The 18,934-nt window shown below is 38.1% G+C and overlaps 3 protein-coding genes across 4 annotated transcripts; 2 read left to right on the top strand and 1 right to left on the bottom strand.

Moving 5' to 3' along the window:
* Positions 513-9,219, bottom strand: LOC18774999 (nardilysin-like). The gene is made up of 19 exons (XM_007208057.2): positions 8,770-9,219; positions 8,191-8,266; positions 8,052-8,098; positions 7,334-7,446; positions 6,685-6,758; positions 6,464-6,559; positions 6,239-6,358; positions 5,454-5,687; positions 4,940-5,088; positions 4,497-4,653; positions 4,236-4,388; positions 3,599-3,978; positions 2,850-2,999; positions 2,546-2,728; positions 2,021-2,224; positions 1,818-1,924; positions 1,533-1,686; positions 1,145-1,266; positions 513-978 (listed from the first exon to the last, which is right to left on the bottom strand). Exons 1-19 carry the CDS (start codon positions 9,118-9,120, stop codon positions 735-737), a joined length of 3,114 nt encoding a protein of 1,037 aa, XP_007208119.1. The 5' UTR covers positions 9,121-9,219; the 3' UTR covers positions 513-734.
* Positions 10,243-14,210, top strand: LOC18775002. 2 transcript variants are annotated; one of them, XM_020567182.1, is made up of 6 exons: positions 10,243-11,478; positions 11,614-11,878; positions 12,217-13,028; positions 13,157-13,341; positions 13,668-13,734; positions 13,851-14,210. In XM_020567182.1, the coding sequence occupies exons 1-6, from the start codon at positions 10,438-10,440 to the stop codon at positions 13,887-13,889; spliced, it is 2,409 nt and encodes an 802-aa protein (XP_020422771.1). In that variant the 5' UTR covers positions 10,243-10,437; the 3' UTR covers positions 13,890-14,210. The 2 variants fall into 2 exon arrangements, with proteins under 2 accessions (XP_020422771.1, XP_020422770.1); XM_020567181.1 differs by having other exon boundaries at positions 10,243-11,878.
* Positions 16,337-17,594, top strand: LOC18774006 (non-specific lipid-transfer protein 1-like). The gene is made up of 2 exons (XM_007207026.2): positions 16,337-17,184; positions 17,290-17,594. Exons 1-2 carry the CDS (start codon positions 16,832-16,834, stop codon positions 17,297-17,299), a joined length of 363 nt encoding a protein of 120 aa, XP_007207088.2. The 5' UTR covers positions 16,337-16,831; the 3' UTR covers positions 17,300-17,594.

Here is an 18,934-nt window from a genome sequence, read left to right as displayed (position 1 = left end):
AGTCCAACAAAATCTGAAGTTACCATTTTACCCATTCAGACAAAAACTCTGCTTTTCAAATTACCAGGAGCTTCCCAATACCATCACTGGCAACGGCTCTCGAGAGCCGCTTTCCCGACACCTCCACCTCCTTCCCGGCCCCCTACCCTAGAACTAACTCCATCTCTCTCTCTTGCCCTTTTTGTTTCTCTCTTTCCCATCAGAACGGCGTGCTGAAGAGAGAGAGTTCCAGAGGAGGGAAGGTGGGGGGTGGTTGTCGGAGGAGCCGCCAGCTGAGTGGCGCTGTTGTAACGTGGTGTATTTTTTTCTTGGTTTTTGTAACAAGGGGCAAAATGGAACTTCATTTCCTTTTTATTTTGAGTTCTTTTTTCAGTTATAATGCTTGAGCTTCTTATGTTAGTTACATGTTTTGAGGGGGAAGGGCAATGATTCAAACCCAACATTCTGGGAGTGACTTGTTGGTATGCTTTGAGGGGTCCAGGATTTACCAGAGGCCAGAAGAACCAGGGTAATGATTCTTACCACAAATTTCACTTTATTAATAATTTATTAATATTGAAATGAATGTAATTGTACATGAATGCATGTATAATCCCAATATAATGGTAAATATTCTTGATTTTCATTTTCCTCTTCCAGGTGGTCATATTGACCTGCATACAGCCCGGTCAAAACTGAGGCCTTCGTTTCTAACGGTTCAATTTTTATAAAGTAATCAAAGCTGGTCCATACTTTCAACAAATGCTAGGATAGAACCTCGATGACATCTTAAAGGTAGCAGGGTCTTCAATGACTTGCACAGACTCCAATCGTGCTTCTGCCTCTTTCCGGTCAGTGTTGCAACCCCAAACGCGAATTGCAAGCCTACGACACTTCGGAGATGATTGTTGCAAGTACATTTTGTACCAGTTGATAACATCCTCCTTGTCAACGCTTCGGAGTTCTTCGGCTTCCCTTTTTGACAAGTCAAATATATACCTGTAGATCAAACAATTAGTAGAGTTAAAATGAGCACCAAGTCAAAAGTATTAGAAATCCCAATGAACCAATATACAGAAAGAAGAAACCCATTCAAATAACAGAATTGTCTTTAAATGTAGTATTTGGAATTGTAATCTGGACCAACCACAGAGGACAACAGCACCTTTTATCAATAATCTGATTCCAATATCTATTGGTTTCATATGTGAGGGATGGATCTTTCTCCAATAGCTTAGCCATTAGCCCACTTCTATAATTCTCAAATGAATCACCATCAAGCCCTTCCTGCAAATGCCAATATATTCTCAATAATTATGTAACTTAAATCACGAACAGAAGTAGAAATAATGCAATGATATCAGATCCGAGAGAAGTTTTCCACAAACTAGAATTGCTTTATGCATCTAACAATACGGAACCTCAAATTGCAAGATCCCATATGCAAGTCATCTTGGTCACAATAATTATAAAGCTTATGTAATTTTTATAAAATAAAAATTGTGGCGAAGACCATAAACTAGCAGCATTTAGAAAGAACCTTGACTGCTTACCAACAATTCTTCCAGACCATTTATAAAGTTGTCAACTCTCCCTTGTAAGTAGATTGGGTTGTACTCAGACGACTGAACACAGAAACAAAAGCCAAAAACACGGTATGTTACCCGTGGGCTACACTCAACAACATATCCAAGCTGCTCCTTCGTCCTATTTCCAGAAATAGACAGAAAATTATATGAATATCTGTTCAAATATATATAATCTCGCCCCAAATAAAATTTATTATCAGTTTCATATTCTTCAGTGTAAGTAATAGTTTAAGCCACAAATAAAATCACCTTAGCTGATTGAAAAGTGGTTCCTCTACAATTTCATCAAAAAGATCTATCAATGCTTTCAATCTGGTGGACTCAATGCCCACTTCCTGCTCAATTTGAAAATACAGCTGCAATAACCAAGGGAAGAATATCAACATATAAGACAGAAGAAATTACATCTTCATTTATGGAAAATCAAACAAAATTAATCCATTTCGAGTTACCTCAATCACAGAGTTCGTATCCGACTTATTCTTCACACTGGCATCTCTAGTCAGGTTAGCACCAGGAGGAAGACAAATAACATGTTCTTTATGCCTCAATTCGATAGGAAGTGGTTGGATGGAAAAATTCATTTTAAATATATTTGACAGGCTAATTGCTTCTTCTTCGAACAAATTGCCATGGCAAAGGCCCTCGATGTATAGCTGTACATAATGAGGAGAAGGTAAGCTGTAAGTGAATGGCTGAAGTAAACTAATTCTAAAAGCGACACAGAAAAACATTTTTGAAGGAAAGTCCAAAATTAACTATTTGATTCACATTTGACAGGCAGACTCCAATTCTTTCACTATATCATACCACTCTCCACTTATCAAGTTATACATGAAAGTGGAAGAATAGGAGGTGAAGCCTGAACAGCATGGTTTTTTCTGAAAAAAAGACCTGGCCGGAGGATGATGTTGAGTTTGACGAATTGACTACAGTAACCTATAACAAATATCCGTCATGACAAGTGTGTAGTGTACCTGGGAACAAAGCTCGGGAATAAATGACTTCAAATCAGATATAGACAATTCCTTTAAAACATGCAACTTCTCCTCTACATCATAGAAACTCTGACACAGCACTTGCAGCCTCAAGTATGATGAGTGACTCAGAGGCTTCATATTGGTGTTCTTCAATGTTCGTTTCATATCTTCTTTAACAACCTGTTAAAGTATCACTTAGCAATGGACAAGCCAGAAACCAGCAAGGTATTCCATCTATACACAAATCACACTTAAACCATACATAGAATGGAGTGATGGGAATTGAAGGCAACACAAATACCTTAAAACGATCATCAGTTGGCAAGAAACTTTTGGCTGTTGCCAAAACTTTGGACAAGAGAGCTGGAAGCTTATTATTGAAACCATAGACCTTAAGCTCCAGTTTGTCACTCAACAAAGATACAGAAGTTTCCAGCTTGGCAACACTGGCCTGCGCACACAGAAAAAAAGTTCCTCAAGTGTATACATTTAAAAGCATCTTTGCGAGGAAGGACAAGGTGATTAGTCACTGTGAACAAGATGACCTATTTAATGAAAACAGCATCAACTAAATAAACACACCCTTAGAAAACAGGCCTTGGTCTCTTTAGTGCTAAAACTGAGGTAAGCAAGACGGGGACATTGGCAACCATATACAATTTTACAACTGAATTACTAAATATTAAGGAGATTAAAATGGGGAAAATTTGTTAAGAAAATTAAAACTTTTGAAGAGTGAAGATTGAAAGGAAGCAGCCCTGTCTTAAAAGATTTGGATAAGAAAACACATTTGTGGCTTCTGATTACATAATGGAAAGTTAACAGAAAAATATTTTGTTTGGACAATTACGTACAACGATTTTCTATTCTGTACTCTAAGCCACTGTAACAACCAAGTCCCTCTACTGAACAAACTTGGACAGACTGCAGAGAGATTCAAAACTGAACTAAATGCAAGTACTGTTCTCCTAAAACGTATTTAAGTACAAAAGAGTCTGAGACATAAAAACTGAAGCACAAATAATTAGTTATAAGGGACAAGACAGGAACCTGATATACAATCTCATTCAGCTCATCTTTAAGAAGGAGAATATATAATTCAGTCAAAACACAACTCTTCAAATTGGCATATCCACTCTTCAGATTGATGCGGAAGTATGTATTTGCCCGCGGAAGTTTAAAGGTGTTATCAAGCTTGTACCAGAACTTAATTAATGGTTCATCAATTATACACCTCGGAGAAGATATATTGGCAGGATCAAGACACAAGTTATCAGAACGGATGGAAAAATCACAAGGAATAAACTCGTTCTTTGAGGGGAGATGCAATGAGACATCAATTTCTGGAGGATCCTTCCACAAATCCATTAAAGATGGGGATATATCTTCCTCAGTATAATGTGAGCCAAACCAAGGCTCACACTGGAAATCTGAAACAGTTAAAGAGAGTAGAGCTTAAGTCAAAATTCTCACATATAAAATGGACAAAGATGAATCATGGTTACGTTACATTCGTACTCATAAATAATGAGTATATGATGGATAGCACTAAAAAAAACCTGCTAGATACTTCCTATAATTTTTCAATATTAAAATGAGATTAAGAACAACAATATAATAAGATGCAGTAGATACTTCCTCTTTTTTCTGCTTTTTTTCTTTGCATAAAAGCGCATATAAGATTTACCTTCTGACTTAATTGATGACTTTGATACCACATCAACCCTCATGTTTTGTGGTGTGAAGAAACCAAGAACATATTTTATCAGTTCATCATCCCAAATCTTGTACACATAGTCCCCATAAATAACATTTTCTGCTGGATAAAGTAGTAAATTTTCTGCAACAGAGAACGTTTCACAATAGTAAAGACATGAATATGGGGATAATTTCAGTCAGGTAAAATGTGACCAAGGAAAGATGTGAATTTTTGCTAACAAAAGAAAACCTGCAAGTTCTGCAGCATAATCATCCTGGGGCTGCTCCTCCGCAAATCTAAATTCCATGTTCCCTATATCCTGGAGTTCCCTAAATATCCATTCTTGTGGAGACACTTTACGCAGTAACTTAATGTATTGATAGACAAAGCCAATTATTTCGAAAATCTGCAAGAGAAGGATGACATACAGAAAATGAGGAGTAATAAAGATAAAACAAACTGATGCTTTCCAGTAACTACACAAGTAGAAATATAAAATATTAAGGTGAGAATCTATGAAATCATACGTTTTCCCAAATTCCCTAGGATAGCAAACCAAAACTTGGCTAGGTTTGCAAGATGATAAATATATATATATATATATATATATATATAAACTCAGATATGGGATGGGATAGTTAAAGTTATCTTATACCAAAATATTCTCTAAAAATATAAAAGAGAGATGCTACCTTTTCCAATCCAGAGTCAGTGAGGTGTATGGACATGCGGAAGACATAGGCCACAGAAGATCGGTGCATCCCTTCATCCCCAACACCAGCAGACAGAGATGTTGCCCACCCTCTAGATTTGAGGTAAAAATGCAAACTTCCCCGGCCCTCTAGAAAAACCATGACTTAGTGCTCAGAATTTAAGGTCAAGTTATCACTGTGCAGCCGGCTAAACCCATAGTGAAACGTAATAAATAATGTGCAATGTAGACATGGAAAATCAACAAAATCTAATGCAAGAAAATTAAGGACAGAGACCATTCGAAGGGTAAAAATAATAAGCATTCACAAGAAATAAAACTGGATCTTACTATAAAAGTTTCCAGAGACCTCTACTTTAAGGAGATATAACTGCTGTTTTCCCCCCAAAAAAGTAAACTAACAATTCAAGACCTAACTTCTGTATTATAAATTTTTTGTACTCTGCAGAGGAACAATACTTAAAATATATTTAGCAAATAATGAATCATTTTACCGTGTCCAAGAAGATGAGCTAAATAATCTTCTGGTTTCTTCAAATAGTCTTGATGAAGACAAGGAAATGTCCATGTTAAGTTGAGTATATGAACATCTTTAACAGCCTCTAGCCTATAAAGTTTTCCAGCTTTCCAGATAGGACCTTCCGCCTTGAACTCCAGATTTACTTGGGGACCTTTTTTGACATTACCATACAATTCCACGACCCAATCCTCAAGTACATCAAGAGACTCTGCAGCAAATAGAACTATTACAATTAATATCACTTAGATTTCATAAATCAGCAGCATAACTGATTCTACTTCGTTTGTTAATTGTATGCATAATTTTTGGGTACATTAATCAAACTAAAAGCTATCAACAGTGGCACCACCGCACCACTGTATAGCTAACAGCACCAATAATTCCATCTCCATTGCTACAATAGTTCTTCTACCAATAGAAATTGCCAAAACATTGCTAACACCAATAGAACATCACAAATGACAAAACTCTAACATGTAATTGTGCACGCTGATATCAACCTCTACCAATTCAAAGAATCCAACATAACCATCCACAAAACAGAAATCCCATATAGATAAGTAATTACTTCAAAAAGCTACAATTTGATTGATATCAACTAAGTAAAATTGAACCTCTTTCATTACTTCCATTCAAACACCCTATGTGGCAATACAAAGAATGATATTTGTCAATCAACATTCAACCCTCGATAAACGGTGGTATAAACAAAACAAAATGAAAATCAATAAGGGATGAAAAGGAAAGGGAAAATTTCACCTCCACCAATGACAACTAGCTTCATTAGTCCACCATGGTAATAATCTCTGTACAATTTTAGTATTTGTTCACGCAAGTTGATCCCTTTTTCCATTGCATCAACCAAGCTCTTCTTATTTCCTTTCATGCATACATAAAATAAAATGTAATTCCATAAAATTAATCAATTTTTTTTTTTTTTTTTTCTAAAGGAGGAGAGTGAGAGAAGATTGGTTCAAGTTTTACCCCAAGAGAACCTATTAAATGGGTGACCAGGTGTGGATGTATGGCATTGGAGTTGTTCAAGGCGGCAAGAATCATTCTGCAAGGCCTGGTTAAACTCTGCATTCCATTTATTTCAACAATACAAAATACCATTCAGCAATAAGAACTTGTAAGCAAAAAGCTGGGAAAGCTTTTAAAAGGAGAAACAGAAACTAATAAACTCGGTTAAGACTTGCAAGCACCTGAATCTACAGCCTGTACCTCTCGCTCCATGGCTTCATTTTTCACTAAGGGTGAAACAAAGAACTGAGAAAATCTGATAAAATAAAGGGCCGAAATGAATATAAACCAAGTTGCCGAAACAGAAATTTAAAATGAATTTAGAACTTGAGAATTTCAGACAAAGCGCCACATACATGCTACTAGCTAAATATATTGCAAAAGGAATATATGGAGCACAGAACATATTACTATGTATATTAATTTGAAAGGATTTGTATACATTTGATTATAATTCAATGAAAAGATTATGGCGAGCCAGATGCCAAGGAACCAAAAGGAACACATTGTTGGATCTTAAAGATCCAAAAGGGAAACCTCAATCCCATTCCAACATTTTTTTGATATGGTTAGTGTACCAATAAGTAATAATTCTTATCATATATGCACCACATACATATAAAAATAACTAAACGAAAAGGTAATTTAATGTTTTAAACCACAGTTCCTATAGCGATACCACATTTTGAAACATTCATATGACAACCATAGATCTTTTCAACTGCAGGCAGCATCAATAAAAACTACAGGCTCACTTCATAGACCAAAGAAGTATTCAATACCAAGAACTTCAACTATTGATATTCAAAACATGTAGAGCTCAGACTTTACCTTCGCAACGCACCCTTAAGAAACTCCCGTTTCACTTCAAAATGGTAGCAGGTATGCTCTGCTTCTGTGTATGCATTTGATGACCCTCCATGCTTGGACAAATAACTATCATACTAGCAAAGAGAAGAGTCAAAAACAAGTGGCCACAAAGATAGCATACATTCTTCCCACTTAAGTGGAAGTTTACAAAAATGTCTAAACAAGTAAAAGAAATTAATTTTAAATGTCATTTTACTATGAGCCCAAAAAAAAAAAGAAAGATGAAAACTGCTACACACAATTACTATGATAAAGCTGACATTTGCTTTATCCAAAATGCCATCCATTCCCATCAAGTTTAGGTTGAAGAAAAATGTAAACAAAGATAATTCACACGTGACACAACCATACACTCAGTTGGTTGTCCCACACAGCCTGATAGATATGCAAGCAGGTGGGAAGCAAAAGAACTAACAAGTCCTCCCACTCATACATACGTAGAACAAGCAGGCTGATGATGTTGCAAAACGATGGGTAAATATAATTCTTGAGATGCCATGTCGTAATCTATAGTATGGAAAAATTCATGCGGCTTTACTATTGCCATGTACATACTCTCAGTCTCTTAGTAAACCTCGTTTATCATAAATAATACAAAGGATCATGTGCATCTCCAGATGATAAAAACCAATTGAACTAGCACCAAAAATTGGAAAAGAACACTCATATACAAACAGACCTCATTTTCATCTGGAAACTCTGTACTCCCCATGAAGAGCATATGTTCTGCAAAACATTCAGCATGTTATTTAGTAATCCCTGGACATCAACATTCAGTACATCTTTTGATGACCCATTTGTGCATGTGTAACACAAACCTAGAAAATGAGCAAGCCCCTGTGCCTCGAACGGGTCAGAGAAGCTGCCAATGCCTACGCACATTGCTGCTGCTGCCTGCAAAGACGATCAAATGTCGTTATTTATCCAATTAAATCAAATTCTTGTAACTGCGCTGAGTAAACATTATATCATTAAGTAGATTAGAGATCAGTGTCATTCTCAGAAATTATACTTGGAAATAGAATTACCAAAAACTACGCAAAGGTTCCACTTGGAATTAGGACTATGGAAGCTCGGCAAACTCATCCTTTTGTGTGAAAAAATTGTTTGAAAATGTGAACTATTTGATAACTATTAGATTGCAGAAAAAGAAGGATGGTGGAATCTTAAAGCAGTAACCAAGTAAAAGTTCAAATCTTGGACAACCATGCAGTGATCTTGAAGTTCCAGTTATTTGGTATCAGTCATGCAAACAAAAAAGTCATATTGCTTTCCTATCTATAAGCAATTTTCATCAATGTTTTGCGGATTATATCAACTGGGTTTTGAACATAAATATATTTATAAATCAATGCGAGATGGGCAATGCATATTTTCAATGTAAATCATAGACCAACCTTCTTAGTCTGAGAAGCACCACCCTTTCCCTTCTTTTTCAGTTCACCATTTCCGCCCTCTCCTTCTTCGTCTTCTTCATCTTCTTCATCGTCCTCTTCATCATCATCCTCTCCTTCACTATCTTCCCCTTCCGCTCCATCCTCGTCATCATCCTCATCCTCATCTTCCTCCTCTTCAGCTTCGCTGTGTTCAAGGGACTTGGAGTGTTCAGGCGGCCCTTCTGGGTAAATCTCAGGATCGTGAACAAGCAATGCAGAGAGGCCATTCTCGAGCTTGATTAATCTGTATAATCGTCTATCATTCGGAGACTTGATTACGATATCGTCCGAAGAAAAAGTGCAACGAGCCATGAGATACACAGAGAGAGAAGAGAGAGACAGAGTACAGAGTCGGCTCTGTAGCTAAAGGAGCTGTCCCAGTTCTACTTCTATGGCTCTTTCTCTCTCTACTCAGACTGGGGGTCTTGCAACTCGAACAACTTGTTGGAGCACAATATATAGGCAGGACATTCTGGGAATTTAATCCTTTCTTGTGGGTGCTTTAAGGGATTTTAAATTGTTCGTTTGGCCCGCTTTAACCTAGGGATGTATTTTCCCCCAATCCCTTCTATTCCCGCGGGTCCACTTTTCCGAGAGCCGCATCGCATCCTAGTTTAAAGTTTATTCGGATTCGGAAGGGTTGGTTGGCCACGAGAAAAACTTGCATATCACCGGATAGTATTGTTTTATATTTTCAATTAATTACGTTTTATTATGTATGATAAAATTTTCACATGAAAAAATGTGATTGGATGAAAATATCGTATATTTTTCTAGTTAATTAAGATTTTTAAATTTTAATTTGTGTTTATAGGATTATATAATTGTAAAATTTAATAAAAAATGTTATTGAGGCCACAAATTCTCACTAAATTCTTGTTAGGGCATCCTCATCCTTGTTTTATTGCCGTGCCGTGATCACATGCTTACGATTGCAATTGCAATTTTGGTGGGTTTAACTTTCAAGCTAAACTTGTTGCAACCAAGCCATTACTTAATCTATATCGAAAATGTGAATCATGACATCCACAATAAGTTAAAACAAGAACAAGTGAAGCGTTAACTTCCATCATTTAAAAAAATAAAAACATGCTTTAACAATACAAGAAACTCTCGGTTATTTATTAATTGAATCTCAACCTAACAACTTAAAGTTCAATTTCTTCGAAAAATAAAGGCAAAAAATAAATCATGTTTGAATAGGTTTACTAACTCTGAATTTATAATACAAATTGATAACCTAGTTTTATAAACGATAGTTTCATCCTTTGTTCGACTATCAATTAGAATAATTTTTTACGTCAAATTAAGATTGAATGTGTGGTTAAGAAAATATTATTTAAAGAAGCCTCAAATACGTTTAAAGGCCCAAAATTGAAGCCCAAACTCAAAGACTATAGACAGTAATATTCGTCTACCATCCTCACAAATAGCCCCAAATTCAAGGATTAGAGTGTCGTTTGATGATCATCCCCGGTCCATTAAACCCTAACGTCTTTCTGCTGCTCCCAATTTCGCTTAGAAAACCTAATATCCCAAACAAGCTAAATCAGCGCGCTTCAGAACCTCGAATTTCAATCTCGGAAATTTATTTTCTTCTCACGAATTAGGGTTTCAGTTGCCTCATTCATGGACTCAGACGTCGACGTTTCCCGGTGGGTCCTCGAGCTCCTTATCCGAGACCGCGAGAAGGAGTGCATTGCCAAGAGAGTCCTCGCAGTTGCGCCATTCTCGGACCAAGACTATCGCTTGAAGAAGACCGTGCTCCTCCGAACCATCGAGTGCGATGTTTACGACGCTTTGGTCAGCGAAACGATGCTAGAAACGCTTGAAATGATCGAGGATTTGGATCTTAGCCAAGGTATTGCGACCACGGACTCCATGAAAGCCGCGTACTTGGCCGTGGCCACTGAGTGTACGGTCAAGTTCTTGGTGGGCCTCATGGGAAAGCCGAGCGGGAAGTACTTGGAGGCTGTTGATCGGATTTGGAGAGGGAGGGTTGGGGCTTTGGAGCGGTCAGAGACGAGCCAGCTGATATCTGCCGAGTTGAGGCAGAGAATGGACGAGGTCGAGGCGGGGGTTTGGGATTTGAGAGTGTCGAAGAAGTTGTCAAGGATGAACACGAGGAACGATGCGCTGAGATTGGTTGCGGTATATGTGAAGGAAGCTTTGGCGTTAATGGGACCTCCGTTTATTACTTGGGCTGTAAGATTGAATGTGCCCAAGGAAGTTGCCGACTTGGAGGGTGATCAGATTGCTGTGGCGAAAGAGGCTAATGTGGGTGGTGGGCCTGAAGCGGAGGCGCAAACAAAGAATGGGGCTAATGTGGGTGATAGGTCTGAATTGGAGGCACAAACGGAGAATGGGGCTAATGCCGGTGATGGCTCTGAACTGGAGGCTCAAATGGCGAATGCGGCTGATGTTGGGGGTGAGTCTGAATTGGAGGCTCAAATGGAGAATGGTGCTAATGTTGGCGGTGAGTCTGAATTGGAAGCTCAAATGGAGAATGGGGATAATGTGCAAATGGCTAGTGGAACTAATGCGGTTGATGGGTCTGAATTGGAGAAGGAAGTGGTTAATGAGACTAATGCAGGGGACGGGTCTCAGTTGGAGTTGCAAACTACAAATGGGACTAATGCGGCTGTTGAATCTGTACTGGAGGTGCAAATGGTGAGTGGGGCTAATGTGGGGGATGGGTCTGAATTGGAGGCGCACACTGTTAATGCGACTAATGTGGGTAGTGAGTCTGAATTGGAGGCACAACTAGTGAATGTGACTAATTTGGGTGATGGGTGTGAATTGCAGGCGCAAAGGGTGAATGAGGCTAGTGGGAGTTGTGGGTTTGAATCGGGTCCACAACCGATGACTGGGGTCCAATTGCGGGAAGTCGGGGCAAGGCGCATGCCACCTACTATGAGCCGGGATTTGGTTTTGAATGAAATGGATTCTGGATTCACGAACAGAGAAGTGCTCAGGTTCGGTGATGATCAGGTTCATGACACAGGCGTGGGTTTGCCTAGTACGAATAGGGAACTGGTTCTCAGTTTAGATCCAACCACGAAAGATAAAGGTACGTTTTTTTGTTAGCAGAGATAGAGGTAAAGTGACATTACTTTATGTGCATGGAGGCTGAGAGGTTGCTCTGTATTGTTTTATCTGGGTTTTTAAGCACCTTGATCATCTTAAGTATTGCTGAGTTTTCGTCCTTATTTCCAAGCTGGCTGCTATCTGTTGTTCTTTACCTGTTTCGGGGTTGTTTTACCAAATATACGGCCTTTTCTCTCTTATGCCAAGTTCTCAACCCCCTGTAACTGAAGATTTAAATGTATTATCCTGCTTAATATAGTTATTGCAGGGTTTGTGTTTCAAATGATTACATTTCGCTTTCTTCCTTTTTATTTCTTGTAGAAATTCAGAGGAGTACGGGACTTAGATACAAGCACCTTGCTCATAGGCGCACTAGAGGACCGGTTAGGATTCGGGACGCTGAAGATTTGGGCACAGACTTATCAAATAGCAAATATGATTCCCTGTCTACCCCTGAAGTTAGCAATGCACAAGAAGCACTTAGATCCAGTATTTTGGAGCTACAAGCAGTAGTGACAGATCCACTTCCAGATGCTTTACGAGTGGCTGAAACCATAAGATTGGATTTGGCAATGAAATCTGTGAATGCAGGGGCAGAAAATCTCTCTGTTGAGAAGGGTGCTGGACCTGTTCAATCTCATAATGATAATCTTGGAAATATGTCTGTTCCCCAATCTAGTGGAAAAGAAAAGGATGTACCAACTCCTCCTGTCAACCAGGGAAAAGGAACTGAGTCTGTTCAAACAGATGATGCCAATCTTGGAAATCCGTCTTCCAGCAATAAGAATAATGCTCCTCGACCAATGACAGATCCACTTCCGGATGCTTTACGAGTGGCTGAAACCATAAGATTGGATTTGGCCATGAAATCTGTGAATGTAGGGGCAGAAAATCTCTCTGTCGAGATAGGTGCTGGACCTGTTCAATCTCATAATGATAATCTTGGAAATGTGTCCGTTCCCCAATCTAGTGGAAAAGAAAAGGATGTACCAAATCCTCCAGTCAACCAGGGAAAAGGAACTGAGTCTGTTCAAACTGATGATGTCAATCTTGGAAATCCGTCTTCCAGCAATAAGAATAATGCCCCTCGACCTAGCTTGATGGAACGTAATACTACTGCTCATACTTACGAGGTATTTATATTCGTGTCCTTTTTGTGCTATTATAATAGCCCAAATTTGTGTGCATACTATTGTCCATAGGCCTGCAATTTGGTGGTTCTGGTTGCTTATAATTTGTATTTCATGTTGAGTTTTTGCAGTGGGATGACTCAATAGATACGTCACAAGGAGCAATGAAAGATCCAGGCAGGCTTTACTTACCTAGCCCAAAGAGGAATGCTGTTTCTCCATTGAAGAAGTATGAGAATAAGAGATTTACTAAGAGAAGAAAAGCTAAGAGATGGAGCTTATTGGAAGAAGACACCTTAAGGACTGGTGTACAGAAGTATGTTGCCCCCTTTCCCTAGCTGTTGCCTCTAAAACGGGTCTTTTTATTTCCCTTTTTTTCTAAAATAATAAGAATAATTTATTGGGTTGGGTTTAGATGGTCATTGGGTAGGTATTATTGGTAATAGGTTTGTTTGTATTTCCAATCTCTTTCAAACTTACTACTATGGTTACCTATTATGACTAATAATATGAAGGTAATTATATGATCCCATACCTTACTTACTAGCTGTCCTGCTTCTATTGACTGAATACATAGTATCTAATATTAGTGAGTAGTATGTATTATTTTGAGTCTCATTATTGTGATCCTTTTTAATGAAGGTATGGCGCAGGAAACTGGAAATTTATTTTGAATAGCTACCGCGAGATATTTGAAGAGAGAACTGAGGTACGTGAGTTTTGTAATTTTCCAATGGCTCTTAACTTTGCGCATAAATTTATTTCTACAAACAATACACCATCAATGTGTATTATGTCTAAGACTTTTGAGGTTACTATGTCCAGGTTGATTTGAAGGACAAATGGAGAAATATGACACGGTAGAGGCACGTGTGAATAGTTTTCTACTCGCGTGTATTTTGGTCATCTGGTACCTCATTAGAGCTGTATGTATTTTGCATGCTTTGTACAGCTATAGGGATGTTGATGAGAGATGTTTTTTTGGTGTTGCGCCCTTATCAACGTACAGTAGTTGGATGTTTCAGTATATACCTGTATAAATTTTCCCATGAATGATGGATGTACACATGGCCAATTTAGACAAAATGGCCTAAATTGAAGCATGATGAAATGGTACTAACTGTTTATACCCTACACAATATTTTACAATGAACAGACGGCTTAGGCTAATATATTGCAAGTGTATATTACTTTGGTGGCATTTTTATGTCGTTAGTTATAAATCTGTTCAAACACTCACCACTCACCTGCCATTCTCCCATCCATCTCAACCCTGCCTCATAAATTTCTTTAGCCTTAGTCTTTCCTTCCATCACATCTTTTCTTCCTCACAAAAATGATGGAACCCAAAGGCAAAGGAAGGCAAGGACAGCTGCAACCCTTTGAGATGAGGAAAAGTGAGTGAAATTTATTATTCATAAGACTATTCATTATTATTGTTTGGGCTATATGGTGGGAAAGAAATCAACGGATTTTTGAAGATGCGAAGTGGGCGGGACGTGGGAAAAGGAAAAGTACTGGGCAGCGCTATGGGCTTTGTTTATCCTATTTTTAGGATTACATCCTTTTCAAACATTTTGCTGGAGTGGAAGGCTGCAGTGTTAGGATTGGTTTCCACTCATAGTTGTAGATCTCTGGATTAGTTTTCCTGTTTCTTTCTGTTATTGGTGGATTACTTGTCCACTTTTCTGTACGGTTTTTTTATGAAATAAAATTTCTCTTTTTAAAAAAAACAGAGAAAAAGATTTGCAATCCTTAAATTGCTTTCTTATCTATGCATGTATATATATGCCTTCCTTGTTTATGCGAACAACTTGCTATAGGTAGCCCTGATTGTTACTTCATTAAAACTGGGATGATCTTTCAGTGTGGTAAGACTTAAGCTGCTTAGCATCTTAGTGTTCTGTGACTGAGATGGTGAGGAATAACTTGCATCTAGTTTCTATGTATAGAGTTGCTTCTGATTTCAATATATGCAAGTGGCGGTTGAAGATATTTTTTTCAACCATGTTGCCAGGAAAACATAATATTTGAGTTCTAGGTCTTTTTACTTGATATACTGTTGCGCAAGGGCCTCGTTATTCAATTATTTAGAAGTTCTATAACTGTCTTCCCCAATAGGTTTAACTTTTTTGCTTAATAAATTTCTTGCTACAGATGAACTTTATAAGCCGATGTACTTCTTGCTGATGCTGGTCCAAGCCATTCGTTTGGTTCCCACAGCCACTGGTGGTATTCCTGAGGTAATAGTAGGTTGATTTCTGGCTGCCCTGTGGTTCATTCAGAACTTGCTTTGTGAGAGGAGGCTTAGCATCTGGTTCACTTCTTTTTTATTCGCGATGTCGATGTGCTGAGATGGGCATAACACCTCTAAAGAGAAAAATGCATTAGAACTCAATGAAATCGTAATCAGGCTGATATGGTCGATTTTTCTGCCCAGAATATACCAATCTTTTTCCATCAGAAAAGTCAGAAGAGTCGGAAGGAAAGAACCAAGGAAAATAAGTAACTTAAGGGGTAGAGCCAGCTCAGCTCATTTGCCAAATCCATAGAACAAAGCAGTCAAATCCGAAAAGTTGACAATACTGTACTGCAATTGGAGCCTTGCATTGTTGAAGCCAGGAATCTTGTTGGAACTGGAGACGTATGTAATTAGCGAAATGCCAACAAAACCAAGCTCGAATATGTATAATTCACAATGGGCTCGAGACATGTGGAGGTTGAAAGAGTAATTCAGTAACAATAATGATTAGCTGCATATGCTGATATGAAAAGGCCTTGCATCTGGTTCTATAGTGATTATCAACTAATCTTTTCACTGCAGTCAAGAGAGAACCAAGAGGAAGAGATATGGAAGCTTCATTGTGTGGAAAAAATTCTTCTCTCTTGTCCTTGGCTTGCATGTCTATAACAATGTTCACATCCACAAGAAGGCTCACTTGCTCAGGCCCCTTTGAATTTTTCTGCCCAGATTTTTCCGTGGGCAATATAACAATGGTTCATTGTGTGGAAAAAATTTTCTCTCTTGTCCTTGGCTTGCATGTCTATAACAATGTTCACATCCACAAGAAGGCTCACTAGCTCAGGCCCCTTCGAATTTTTCTGCCCAGATTTTTCCGTGGGCCATATAACAATGGTTCTTTGTGTGGACAAAATTCGTCTCTCTTGTCCTTGGCTTGCATGTCTATAACAATGTTCACATCCACAAGAAGGCTCACTTGCTCAGGCCCCTTTGAATTGATTTTTCCGTGGGCCATATAACAATGGTTCATTGTGTGGACAAAATTCGTCTCTCTTGTCCTCGGCTTGCTTGTCTATAACAATGTTCACATCCACAAGAAGGCTCACTTGCTCAGGCCCCTTTGAATTTTTCTGCCCAGATTTTTCCGTGGGCCATATAATAATGGTTCGTTGTGTGTAAAAAATTATTCTCTCTTGTCCTTCGGCTTGCACGTCTATAACAATGGCACATCCATGTTCCCAACTCAAGTTACTCATGGAACCCTTATCGCAAGAAGGCTGACTTGCTCAGGCCCCTTTGAATTTTTCCGCCCAGATTTTTCCGTGGGCCATTGCTATATGGAAAGTTGAATTTTCTCGCAGCCCTACTATGACCACTGGTAACAAACAATTAGACTCCTCTTTCATTGTATGGCCTTTGTCACGTACTTGATGGTTAATTTGCAAAGAGGGAAGGCCAAGATCCGCCGCTGGCTCACAAATCACAATCTTCCTTGCCAGTTGCCGCTCTATAGAAAGGCAATAAACAAGTGTGCTTCTTACCAGATTACTGAAGGATAGCAGCTATGGCCAGGTCTGCAGTCTGTGGGGCGGCATTCATCGTGGTGCTATTATGCGTGCTCATGACTACTCCTTACGTCATTAATGCAGCGGTAACTTGCGGTCAGGTTGTCACCTTACTCACTCCATACATCCCCTTTGGAGTATTTGGAGGGACTGTGCCACCAGAATGTTGTGCAGGCATAAAAGGGCTCCATGATGCACAAAACACCGCAGAGGATCGCAGAACTGCATGCAGTTGCATTCAACAGGGGGCTGCAATGATCCCTGGGATTGACTATGACCGCATTAACACGCTGGGCGATCGATGCGGCTCTCCTTGTCCGTACAAAGTTTACCCCTCTACTAATTGCTCCGAGTAAGCCTTCAATATACACACATACCAATTTTATTTATTTTTTCTGGTTGATCCTGAGTTAGCAATAGCATGCTAACTATATTTATGGGTGTAATTTCTTTGCAGGCTAAGCTGAATCCAGAGAAGTAATGCAGTGTCTAAGTGCGGGTATGAGCATGAGAATAAAGCGACTGGTTTATATCATCGAAAGCCAGCTAGAGCTATCTTAAAACACTATGCTTAATGTTGTGGGATTTTTTAGTACTTTGAAAGGGAGGGATAGTATTTGTTTATCAATAAATGGTGACATGTATTACCATTCATCTTAGACAAAATTCAAGTTCTTAAAATGTACATCTATATATTAATGTCAAAGACTCAAAAGTCATGACTGATTGCTTCCAAAATGTCCTCTTTCTTTCTTGAATAAATTTTTCTGTGTCCAGTGCAGTAGCACACAACATAACAGACTTAACAGTGGATCCTAGAACAATCATTGTGCCGCTTTCTCTTGATTTTTTTAATAAAAAGGATTGTTTTGTTGTAAAGAAAATGGTAAAGCCCACATAAAGAAAAGAAAGAAATAATATTCAAAAAGCTTAATGATGATGTTGGAGCTTAATAATATTCCCATTGCTTTGCAAAACACACCAAAGGAGAAGAGGGGAAAGAAAGAAAGAGAAGAAAGGAAGAGTGAGAGGAAAGAAGAGAAAGTGTGAAATCTGAGTGTTAGTGAGTTTTATATGAGAGAATTCTGTCAGTGTAAACACCAGGAGAGCAAATATAATTCTACTCCTAATATTCAGTAGTACTTTTCATACTCTGATTATTTTATTTTTATTACATGTTTGTCTCTTTCCCTCTTGGGCTATATAATAGACAGGTTTCCTTAGTTCATACAAAGTAATCTTTAATCCAAGTGATAATTTATCTTTTCCTTTTATTTTGATGAACTTTCATCAAATATAAAGATGAGTTGAATGACAAAAATTTCCCATCTTCTATATATCAAACTTGATTTGTTGAAAGTTAAATAAGAATTTTAATTAACATCATAATAGTAAAATAATATATATTATTTTATTATTTTATATAATAAGTATAAATCATAAATAAAAATAATTAGTTTCATAATGTTTTAATTTAGAAGGCGTCTTTTTTCTTTCATTTCTGATATAGATAAGAATTTTGTTGTCTACTTAATTCGAAAAATTAATGGTACTTTTTTGTTTGAAAAAAGGATAAATGCAATGCAAGCACAAGGGTTCACCTTTCGTTTTAGTATATTTTCTCAGAAAGCCATATATTTCGAAACTAAATCGAGCTGACATGGAAGTGGCTAAATAATTTAGATCCAAGTCGAAATCGAGCTGACATTGTCGAATTTGCTGGATGTAACTATCAATCTACTAGAAAAGTTTGACAGTAGGGTACCTGTAAATTGGAACCTTGCATTGGTGATGCCGAGAATGTTGGATTTAACTAGCAAATGTCAACAAAAACCAAGTTTGAATATGTATGATTCTCTTCAACTAGGCCCCAGCCACGTAATAAGATTGATTAGACCTCATGAAAATTAAGCCCTTGGTTCTGGTGTTTATGGTGATCGTCATTCATCAACTGATCTTCCTCTCTTTTGGCAGCATTTCTCCAAACAAAAATGTGTCCCTCACGGAACTTATCCACAAGAAGGCTCAAGACCCTTTGAATTTTCCTTGTGACATTGATACACGAATAAAATTTGAATTTTCTAGCAGCAGCCCCATGACCT

Source organism: Prunus persica, chromosome G6, assembly GCF_000346465.2.
Source record: "Prunus persica cultivar Lovell chromosome G6, Prunus_persica_NCBIv2, whole genome shotgun sequence".
Classification (NCBI taxonomy): Eukaryota; Viridiplantae; Streptophyta; class Magnoliopsida; order Rosales; family Rosaceae; genus Prunus; species Prunus persica.
This window is presented reverse-complemented; position numbering and strand designations above follow the sequence as displayed.